Source organism: Ammospiza nelsoni, chromosome 11 (genome assembly GCF_027579445.1).
Source record: "Ammospiza nelsoni isolate bAmmNel1 chromosome 11, bAmmNel1.pri, whole genome shotgun sequence".
In the NCBI taxonomy this organism is placed as follows: Eukaryota; Metazoa; Chordata; class Aves; order Passeriformes; family Passerellidae; genus Ammospiza; species Ammospiza nelsoni.
The window spans coordinates 15,165,037-15,175,898 of record NC_080643.1 but is presented as its reverse complement, the minus strand read 5'-3'; the positions used below and the strand labels follow the sequence as shown (position 1 = coordinate 15,175,898).

At 45.0% G+C, this 10,862-nt stretch overlaps 2 protein-coding genes across 5 annotated transcripts; one reads left to right on the top strand and one right to left on the bottom strand.

Moving 5' to 3' along the window:
- Positions 1-379: 379 nt before the first annotated feature.
- Positions 380-2,980, bottom strand: SPCS1 (signal peptidase complex subunit 1). The gene is made up of 4 exons (XM_059479906.1): positions 2,777-2,980; positions 1,825-1,884; positions 1,427-1,513; positions 380-505 (listed from the first exon to the last, which is right to left on the bottom strand). Exons 1-4 carry the CDS (start codon positions 2,810-2,812, stop codon positions 383-385), a joined length of 306 nt encoding a protein of 101 aa, XP_059335889.1. The 5' UTR covers positions 2,813-2,980; the 3' UTR covers positions 380-382.
- On the top strand, positions 556-9,756 carry GLT8D1 (glycosyltransferase 8 domain containing 1). 4 transcript variants are annotated; one of them, XM_059479905.1, is made up of 11 exons: positions 556-807; positions 2,034-2,104; positions 4,730-4,785; positions 4,889-4,987; positions 5,425-5,641; positions 6,258-6,375; positions 6,912-6,996; positions 7,207-7,319; positions 7,842-8,008; positions 8,136-8,248; positions 8,882-9,756. In XM_059479905.1, the coding sequence occupies exons 3-11, from the start codon at positions 4,770-4,772 to the stop codon at positions 9,070-9,072; spliced, it is 1,119 nt and encodes a 372-aa protein (XP_059335888.1). In that variant the 5' UTR covers positions 556-807; positions 2,034-2,104; positions 4,730-4,769; the 3' UTR covers positions 9,073-9,756. The 4 variants fall into 4 exon arrangements, with proteins under 4 accessions (XP_059335888.1, XP_059335885.1, XP_059335886.1 ...); XM_059479902.1 differs by lacking the exons at positions 556-807; positions 2,034-2,104 and adding an exon at positions 3,006-3,160; XM_059479903.1 differs by lacking the exons at positions 556-807; positions 2,034-2,104 and adding an exon at positions 3,191-3,277.
- Positions 9,757-10,862: the final 1,106 nt, after the last annotated feature.

Sequence of the window (10,862 nt, the reverse complement as noted above, 5' to 3'; positions counted from 1 at the left end):
CAACCTGGCAGTACTGACAACTTGCTTTACACACAGTTAGAAACATTTCCGTAGAAGTTTAGCTGTTTATTAATCTTTTAGGCTATGGCAACAGCTTAACTAGAATTCATTTTATTCACTGTGTTCCTTTTTAGTGAAATACTCAAGATGTGACCTCCAGTAGCCTTCTGAAGTTAATCCCCCCCATAGTTTTGTTCCCAGTGACTCCCCTGAACCTCCAGACCCAATTTCCAATTTCCAGCTTTCATGCTCCCTGCAGAGCTTGGTTGTACTCGTGGATGGATACAAAGTACTAAGAAAAAACCCAACCACTAAGCCAAGAAGTATTTCTCAATGGAAAGTAATTTAACAAAACAAAGTAACAGCCTGCACACCATCATTTTTAGGTTTTGGAATGTCTCTTTGGCTTCCTGTCTGCTGCCTTCTTCTCTTCCGTGCCCGACTCCTGGACCGGCAGCCACTTGAGGGGATTGCGGCGGTACATGGGCCACGGGGGCAGCGTCAGCTGAGGGCAGAGGAGGCAGTCACAACAGGGACACTGGGTGCTCAGGGGCTGTTCTGTACAGCTCCTGAGGAAAATCTTCATCTCTAACTCATTATCTATTAGTCCTTAAAATCTCTTGCAGTTTCATGTACATTTACAGTTTACATTGCAAAATCACACTTAAGTATGTGACTAAAGCACCCCAGGTTGTTGCAAGGAGAAGGACAGCACCCACCCTGAGGTAAAAAGGACTCCTGAGGTGACACCAGCATTCCCAGCACCTCCCACATGCACTGAGAACCTCCCCTCTTGTGGCATCACAGGTAAGTAACACAGGGATGTTTAAGTAAGTAAGGAGCAGATGGATGATGATGATGCCAGAGAATTACAGGGGCTTTTCAAAACAGTGGAATGTGTGTGTGTCCTGAGTAGTGATTGGTCAAATTGTGCTGTATCTGAACTCTTGAGAGGTGTAAGAACCACAAGTTAAACCAGATTGGTTTTACTGTTATTTACTGTTTTACTATTGGGAGTACCCCAATAGGAATGGGACACCTCTCATGTATAGTTAAGTAATTACTCCTGAAATTCCATATTGTCTCCTCAGGCAGCAGGGGACAGCTGCAAAATTATCATGCCAAGCTGCTACTACACAGAAAGCCTCCCTATCCTTTCTGTTACTAATGCTGTCAGCTGGACTTAACTCTAACTTTTAATTGAAATGAAAAATGAACTCAAAAGTGGTGTTAAATTGCAAAAATTCTGCTAGCATTTAAAAAAAGCACTTAATGGGCTGCAAAGCATTTTATGCAGATCAAAGGAAGCACAATATTTATAAATCTGAATTGCATAGCATACATTAGTCTGACAGCCCCTCAATTTAGCAATTATTCCTGATTAAACAGTGCATGTGTTTTTTGGTTTGGGGAAAAATATTCTTACCAAACATGATAAAGCAAATCCAGCCATAACTATGTAAACAGTCCATCCAAACTGTTCAGTGATGTATCCATAGATGAAACCAATTACCTGGAAAAACAAACATTAAAAAAATTCAAACTTTAAATAAAGAAAAACTTTTCCCATGACATGATTAAGAGGCAGGGGGTAGATTTAGGTAGGAAAATACAGGTTTTTCAAAAGCATGTACATCTTTCAAACCTTTTTAAAAGTGCAGGCCAACAATGAAAGTAAAAGATGGGATGTTTAAAAGTTTTAATCTATGACAGCCCCTCTTTGTTTAAAGTTTTTAGTGACCCCAAACAATAAGAAAAATATTTACAAGATCAGAAAATAAAAATAGTCCTTTATGTTCTCACCCACAGGCCTACTATACTTACTGCAGAGACAAGAATGATTCCTTGAAAAATCTGTTCTGCTAATTTTTGGCCCTTGTAGTCCTGTGGAAAGAGACACTTCTTAGTCAGTCATTCAAAACACAGACCTGCCCACTTAACTCTTTCAGGTTAGATCCTACAGTCTACCTGACCATGGGTTCTCAGCGTTTTTGTTCAACTTTCAAACCAGATTGCAATTATTTTTCTTACAGTGGCTGAAAACACCTCCTCTGCAGGCTTGGCCACATCACCTAGAAACAGAAGCAAGCACTGTCTGATCAGGGTAAGTAATGCAAGTTCAAAATATCATTGTAGTCACCTTAACATCACTAAGTAAAGCTGTATCACCACAGAAGAGGGCACGGTGTGAGTGGCACCTGTGTCCTGGAGAAGGGTGACAGATAAATGTCTGCAGGCTGGGTGCCAACAGGATGGTGCCAACCTCTCTTCAGTGGTGCCCAGCACCAAGATGAGGAGCAATGGCCAGAAACTAAAACACACCAAGTTCCACCTCAACAGAAGGAAGAATTTTATGTTGAGGATGGCAGAGCACTGGGACAGGCTGCCTAGAGAGGTCGTGGAGACATTCCAAATCCAGCTGGATTCATTCCTGCTCCAGCTGACCCTGCCTTGGAGGGTTGGACTGGATGATCTCCAGTGGTTTCTTCCAAACCCAACTAATCTATGTTTGCATGATGTTAGAAAACTCTGGGAGCGCACACTGCCTTCTGTCCTGCAGCAGAGGCAGGAAAGCACAGAGGGGCTTCCCTTACACAGACAGCTTCCTTTTACAGCGTGACGGTCCCAAACTCGCAGGTCAAAACCCGGAATTACAGGGATTCATCCTGCATCCCTTTGGCCGTGCCTCGTACACGGGTGTCGTGCAGGGGACACTGAGACCCGCGCCGGCCGTGTCACCGCAGTGCCCCGGTGCCGAGGCCCGAGCGGGCCCTACCATCTGCGTGGGGATGGAGCGGAACACGCTCAGCATGGCGGCGGCGCTTCTCCGGCTTCTTCCCGTTCCTCTTGGCAGCCGTCTCGGCGCTCCCTAGTAGGGCCCTGCTCTTGGCGGGGCGCGGCGCGGCCTCTCCGCTGCTACCGGCGATGGTCGCGGCGGAGCGGAAGGCGGCTGCTGAGCTGGCCGGAAACACGTCCCGTCCGCCCCGCCCAGAGCCCCGTCGGCCGGGGGTGCCGCCCCCAGCCCCGGCCATCGCCTCCGCGCCGCCGCCGCCGCTCCGGGGCTGCTCCGCTCCCGCTCCCCCCGGCCCGCCGGGACGCATCCCCTCGGCAACGGCGGCTTCGCCCCGCAGGACCCCGGCGGAGGCGCCCTCCCCGGCAGGTGCGAGCCGCGGAGCCGCCTGTCGGAAACCCGCACTGACTCGGCGGCTCGCGGGCCGCCCTCCCGTCCCAGCTTCGAGCTCGTCCCACGGAGCCACCGGGCGCCGCCGCGGCCCCGGTATCGCGGCGGGGTGGGCGCGGCGCGGGTTGGGCGCCTGGCGGCGGTCAGGCACCTGGGCGGGCACCCACGGGCACCCGCGCGCTGCCGCGGTGGCGGCGCGGACGGACGGTCCGTGAGGGGCCGGGGCGGTGCGGGAGAGCCGGGCACGGGCCCGCCGGCCCCGGAGCGGGGCTGTGCCCGCAGAGCAGCCCGGGGAGCGCCGTGCGCGCTGCAGGCAGCCGGCGGAGTGGCGCGGTGTGGGTTTTATTGTGATCCGTGACCATCCCTATCGCTGTCCCGAGCCCGGCTGCCGCATGTGGCTGAGGCGCCGGCCGTGTCCGTGCCCGGTGCCGGCCGTGTCCGTGCCCGCCTGAGCCCCGGCGCTGGGAATCGCCCGGCGGGACGTGGCGTTTGCTCCCAGTCCCAGCTCCGTGTCCGGCCCCGTGCCAGCCGCGCGGTGCTGCTCGGAGGGCTCGGGGCAGGGATTTGTTGGGCTCCGCTGATGTGTCTGCAGCAGTGGGAGGAAAGTGGTTCTGATACATGTAACAGTCACAGCACAGTCTGAGGGGTTTTAATTTAGGGATTTCGCAAGTCTCTCACCGTTTCTGCTATTTTGCGTGTTGTTAAGGAGCTTTCTGTGTGTCGTTTGACAGCTCCTTCACACGCCAGGATACACAGCTCTTGTTCTCATTTCACCTCAACCCTTAAATAATGAACAAGCATGTTTGAATTTCTCACCGAAATTGCATTGGTGTTGTGTTTCTATCCACTTCTATAACATGATGGTACTGCTTTCTTTCCTGTTTTTTTCCAGTTCAGATAGTTAAATAAATAGTTGCCACAGTAAAGAAAACATATATAATTTTCCAGATCTTTCAGATTAGTTTTGACTGGCAGAAGGAGTTTGGCCTTTTTCTGTCAGTGAAGTGGCAAGATCTGCATGTCTCCTTTCTATCTCGGAGCTCTTCAGATATGTGATTGTAGTGAGGGGGTCCCTAATGGGAGAAGGACATGGATCTGTTAGATTCCCTTCCAGTGCCTAAAGGGGCTGGAGAGGGACTTTGGACAAGGGCATGGATGACAGGACAAGGGGGAATGGTTCCCAACTGGCAGAGGGCAGGTTTAAATGAGGTATTGAGAAATTCTTCCCTGTGAGGGTGGTGTGGCCCTGGCACAAGCTGCCCAGAGAAGCTGGGATGATGTCTGTGCCCATGGCAGGGGTTGGAACCAGGTGATCTTGAAGATTCCTTCCAACCCAACCCATCCTGTGATTCTGTGGTTGTAGTCAGGAACTTCCTGAGACCATACTTGCTTTTTAAAATGTGACATAGTTTTATGTATGTCATAAAACTGACAGAGGGAAACACTCACTGCCTTGGACACTGAAGCTGTTGTGACACTCCTGGTGATAGTGTGCTGTGCCTCATGGAAGAATGCACTGACAGTGACTGCTGTATTTTTTTCTTGCAGATTTGCAGGAACCTCATGCTAATAAAATAAGAACAGAAAAATGACGTTAAGGAAAGGTATGTGTGTATGCTTGTCTGGTTTTTTTTATATCTTTTGTATCTTGAGTTTCTCAGTTGTTCTCTGGTTATATTGATAAAGATTTTTCTTCTTAATTTTCAGTGAACATTTCCATCCTTATAGTGGCTGTTGTCATATTTCTGCTAGTTATTCATCATAACTTCATAAGCCTCAGTGACTTCTTGAGACGAGAATTGTCAGGTATGTTGGGTTTTATTTTAATTTAAAAAAATCTATATATTTTTAAGATTTGGTGGGAAAACACCTGCTCTGGCCAGACAGAACCTCTCACGTGGTTTGGGTGAATGGGAGGTGGAAGTTAATGAGGTTATAGGCATGGCAGAGGGGACCAAAGGCAAGTGCAGACTACTGTAGCTCAGCCTTTTAATACCTTGTGCTGTGTGTGAATATGTGTGGTTAAAAGTGTGCAGTTTTCTGTAAATGTGGTGTTATTCTATTCATAGGCATCTCAGATTCTCAAAAGCTGATGCTCTGAGTGTTTGATACTGGCTCACTGTAATCCACATCTCAGCTCAGGCATCCAAGTGTTTAGCAGAAATAATTGAAGTATTGGGAATTTTAGTGTGGTAATAATAATATATAATAATAAAAACAAGTATGTCATTTTTACTCCACAGATCCAAGTCCCTTAGGACTCCGGCCTATAGATTTCATTCCTGCAGCTCCCCAGAGGCTGGCAGATGAGAGGAATGACAAGGAGATTCCTGTGGTCATTGCAGCCTCGGATGAGAGGCTGGGAGGTGCAATTGCAGCCATGAACAGCATTTACCAGAACACCAGAGCCAACGTGGTTTTCCACATTGTTACTTTGAATGATACTGTGGATCACTTGAGGTAATGATCTTTTCATTGGATTCCCACCTGTATTTCTGAGAGGAGAGCCAAGCTGCCTTTCCCTGGAGCTGCACTCCCCTGACTCCCAGTCCCAGCAGCTTTTTGACAGAACTGCTGTGGGAGTCCCACCATTCCTCCTGGGCAGGTTTCAGGGATGGAAAAGAAACATCTTTTCCAATGGGCTCATGTCCAACCAGTGAGGGGTTTGTTGGTGGAAGGGTTTAAGTTATTTCTACATTTCATCTAAGCAATTCAAATGCTGGCAATCGTGTTTCTCCATTTTTGTAAATTACTCTTTGATCCTCTTATTCTAATCCCCTTCTGTCCACACTGATGGTTTTGGGAAAGGCCTGTGATAACAGGAATGTGTATTGCTGATAAAGCAAGAAGTGACCTCATACCTTTGACATGTCCCAGGTGTGCAGGTGCTGACCCTGGACTTGCCCCAGTGGTCACACAGGACAGCACTGATGGCAGCATCAATTACACCCCAGATGTGTTTGTAGGGCAGGGAAAGAGTGTCCACATCCAGATCTGTGTCACTGTTAGCTGGGTCTCCTGCTTTTCCCTTGATTTTGTGTCATTAACAAGATCTGTGCCTCTCTCCTGCTTGCAGGATGTGGCTGAGGATCCCTCCTCTGAAGAACATGAGGTACCGGATTCTGGATTTTGACCCTCGGGTCTTAGAAGGCAAAGTACAAGTGGATCCCCAAAAGGCAGACAACTTCAAACCAGTGAGGATGATGCTGATTACTTTTTGCAATTAGTAGTTACTAACAATATATTTTGACGTTGGCTTTTGAACCCAGCTGGAGATCAAAACCAAGTCTGTTAGCATAGAAGCAATCTTTCATAATAAAATCTCTAAATTTCAGTAAAATGAAGTATCTGGATAGTGAGAGATGGATTTGAATATCTACATATGCATGCCTAGGATCATTTTTTGCTGCTAGCCACAGTGAAACACTGCAGCTGGCATGTCAAGCATGCCAACACCTCAGAGATGCTGCAGATCTATGTGGAGAAATAAGTAATTCTTATATAGACCAGTTTCAAAGTTAGTTTATCAATGCATACATTCATGGTAAACCAGGAATTGATGGAACTTATTTTAAATTGTAGGATATTGCTGCCTATTTTACTTCCTCTATAGATGTTGTCTTGGACATTAATGCCATAGATAAGTGCCAGAAAAATCAGTCAATTTCACATTTATTTGGACACTTTTTTCATTTAATTTTCCACTTGTCTTGCTTTGCTGTCCTCACAGTTAACTTTTGCAAGATTCTACTTGCCCAGCTTTGTACCTCATGCAGAGAAGGTCATCTATGTGGATGATGATGTAATAGTGCAAGGTATGGGACCTTTGTTAGCTGCCACTGGCCTTATGCTGAGGTCAGTATCTTATCTCTCACAGAACTCAAACATTTCTGTACAAACTTTGTAAATATGAGTGAATTGAGTTAAACTGAATATTTATCTGCTAACAATGGACTGAACAAAGCCTAACTTGGCACTTAGTCAGGATTACTTTTGATTTCCCTGTGCTTGCTTCCATTTTCCAGGTGATATTGTTGAACTTTACAACACTCCATTGAAGCCTGGACATGCAGCTGCATTTTCAGATGACTGTGACTCAACCAGTAGTAAAGTTGCTGTCCGTGGAGCAGGCAATCAGGTTAGTTTTAGTCTTGTTTAGTGATAACAATACTGTAGATCTCAGGCTTTTGGGAATGTTCCAAATGCTGAAACCTAAACATGTTGGCTGTCCCTGCCCAAACCAGTTTTACAAATGGGACCTGCAGTTTCTGGTCAGGCACAGTAAATTACCTGGAATTTTTGCTGTGCTTTACAATGAGAGCAGTTCTCATTGTGGAACAGCGGGAGGTCTGAGAACATTGAAGGGACAATTTTTCATTTCTGAATGTATAAAAAGTACGTTAGCTGAGACTGGTACCATATTAATAATATGGTATTATTAAGTCCATGCAGCATTCCTTAAAATATGTAGTCTGTATAATCATATTTTTAAAATGTTACACCTCTTAAGCTTTCTTTCTCTCATTTTAAAGGAAAGGATATTTACTGTAACAACTTCAACTTACATCTATCTGCTATGAGTTGTGCAGAATTTTTCTTTAGGAATTTCCCCATATATTTTAAGCTAATTTCTACTTTCTTCCCCCCCCCCCCCCCCCAGTACAATTACATTGGGTTTTTAGATTACAAGAAAGAAACCATCCGAAAGCTTGCCATGAAAGCCAACACCTGCTCTTTCAATCCTGGAGTTTTTGTTGCCAATTTGACTGAATGGAAATTACAGAACATCACTAAACAACTGGAGAAGTGGATGGCACTTAATGTGGTGTAAGTACCCCAGGCTAGGGCTGCCAGCAGCTCAGGGTTCTGCTGGAGGCATTCCCTCTTGAACAGAGGGCTGTGAATCTCTGCTGCAAGTGAAAAATCAACTGATCAGCATCCTTTCCACTTCCAGAGAGGAGCTCTACAGTAAGACTCTGGCTGGCAGCATCACAACACCTCCCCTGCTAATTGTGTTTTACAAGCAGCATTCCAGTATCGATCCCATGTGGAACGTCCGACATCTTGGTACGTATGAAGTGTTTGTGATGCTGCTCCCCCAGGGCGTTTTTCCAGGGCTGTAGCTGGACATCTTGTTGATGATGTAGCAAAGTGAGCTTTTATTCCCCTAATCTGTCCTTTGTTCTTTAGGAAAAACAGCTTTGCAATTCCATCTTTTGTCTTGTGGGCCTGAGTTTTTTCAAGCTGCTGGGGGTTAGTTCTTGAACTGACTTACTCAAAATTCTTTTAATTTTCCACAAATATATTGTATCTGATGCGATCAAAGGTGTTTCTTCCAAAACTTTTGAGAAGGGCAGACATTCATGTTCTAGTGATGAAACCCCAGTGCTGGGAGAGATTTTTCAGGTTATGTTTCTGATGAACAATACATAGGCTGCTGAATTCATCTGGGTGTTAACTGGATTTTAAAGAATTTGGAAGTTAAGGCAGTGTATGAAAATAGACACAGAGAGATCAAAGTGACATTTAGTTGCACCTGATTGTTTTTCATTTGCCCTAATTCTGCTTCCCCTATTACCTCCTTTCCCCATAAATGATAAGATTTTGTTTGTTAAATCCTTTGTTTTGAAGTTAACGTTTTGCACATTGGTGTTTTGGCTGCCTTTATTTCAAACACTAATGCTTCTTTTTCAATTGCAGGGTCTAGTGCTGGGAAAAGGTACTCTCCTCAGTTTGTGGAAGCTGCCAAGCTGCTCCATTGGAATGGACATTTCAAACCCTGGGGAAGAACAGCTTCCTATGCTGAAGTCTGGGAGAAGTGGTATCTCCCTGACCCTGCAGGCAAGTTCAACCTGATCCGCAGACACTCGGAGGCCTATGAAGCAAAGTAGAGTCCATTTGAATAAAAGATGACATTTTCTCAGGAACTTCTGGAGCCAAGCAGAATATTTTTCTTTAAGCCAACTTGTATTACAGAGCCGACCCTGCCTTCTGGAGCACAAGGTGATGCACTTGTTCAGGTGCAGTTCTGAAATCCACAGGTCCAAAAGGAGGCTCCTGTCACCTGTGTGACACACGATGCTACTCCAGCAGCACTACAGAAAACAAGGGAAGATCTCCACAAACGAGCACTTTTTTGTTTTGTCATTTCAGTTGTGTTCTCCTGCTCCTTACTACAGGTCTTCTAGCGGGGGATCATTTTGTCAGTTACAGAAACAAAGTTTCTAAGAACAAGATACAAATCCAGCTGGTGCTTGCTTTCACCAGCAAATCTTGCACAGCAATGTACTGTAATTAAGAGCTGCCTGGGTTTTGTTTTGTTGTTTGTTTTGTTTTGTTATCCTGTGAAATAATTCCCTCAACAACCTTCCTTGCATGAAATCTCCTCCCAACCATTTCTCTTTAAGTCTTTCTTACAGAATTCTGCAAAATTGAATCCTTTTTGAAAGATTAATCCTTTGAGCATTATTTCACTATGCAAAATGGTTTTAACTGCCAGTGAACACTAAACCAATTTTTTTGGAAAGTGGTGGATGAAACTTTGTTCAAAAATAAAGCTAATTGTAATGTGCTGACTCCAGCCTCAGGTAAATGGCAATCTAATTCCAGTCTTGATACAGGAAGTGTTTCCTTTGTGCACAGTAGCAAGTGATTAAAGCCAAAGTGAATTCATCTGGTCTTTGTGAAAACAATCTAAGTCTAAAATCGTACAAACTACTTATTTTGGGGACCAGGCTGTATTAATTACAGATTAATTTTGTTATTGTTGAGTTCCTCATAGTTCTCTCAAGTGAGCTACACTCTGCTATGGTTTTTCCTGTTGTGCCTTTCCCCATCTGGAAACTCATCAAATGAGAAGCCTGTGCCCTCTGCAGCCAGCTGTCCATCACCTGTGCTAAGGTAAATTGGATTGTTTTTTCTAGATGTATTATTGAGTGATAGTTATTATTAGCTGACATATCCCAGCAGCCACTGTGCCAACTACTCCATTTAACAGAGGTTTGCACTCAGGCTTGTGAAGAGCCCTTGGTGGAGGATGTTCAGACAAAAGGCTTTGTGTTCATCACAGCTGAGTCTGCCTGGTCTGAAACACAGGGCAGCAGAGGTAAAGGACTCCTTGACTGTGAATATGGTTTTAGTTCTGCTTTAAAAGGATTTTAAACTGCTGCTCTCATTGCAGTCACTGCCTGTAGTTCTGTTTCTGTTATGGATACCCTGATCTAGTTTGTTACCTATTGTTTCTTTTCCTGGGTTTTGATGAACCATTAGAACAAGAACCATTCTTGTCCTTGAAGCAGTTAGGAGTAATTAAGTAAATTCACTTATCAATTTTGAAAGATTTTATTTTGATTAGCTGACAATGCAATTCAGCTGAGCAAGCTGGATTTTAGCAGGCTTAAAGGAACTGCCTGTTTGTGTATGCACTTGACATCTTCTTAAGTTGCCCATAAGAATCTATGCCTCAGCAGACACTGAGGGAAAACAAACCTATTTATCAAAGAACACAGAAATCATACTTTTCAGTTTTAGGAAGAAAACAGATGCACAGGAGATGTTTTGCAAAAATGTACTGAAAAGTCACTGTCTAAAGCCATGCTCTAAGGGTAAAGTCTTTGTAATCCTCTAGGAAAACAGATTTGTTTGAACGTGGCTAGAATGAAACATTTATCAGTTATCTTTC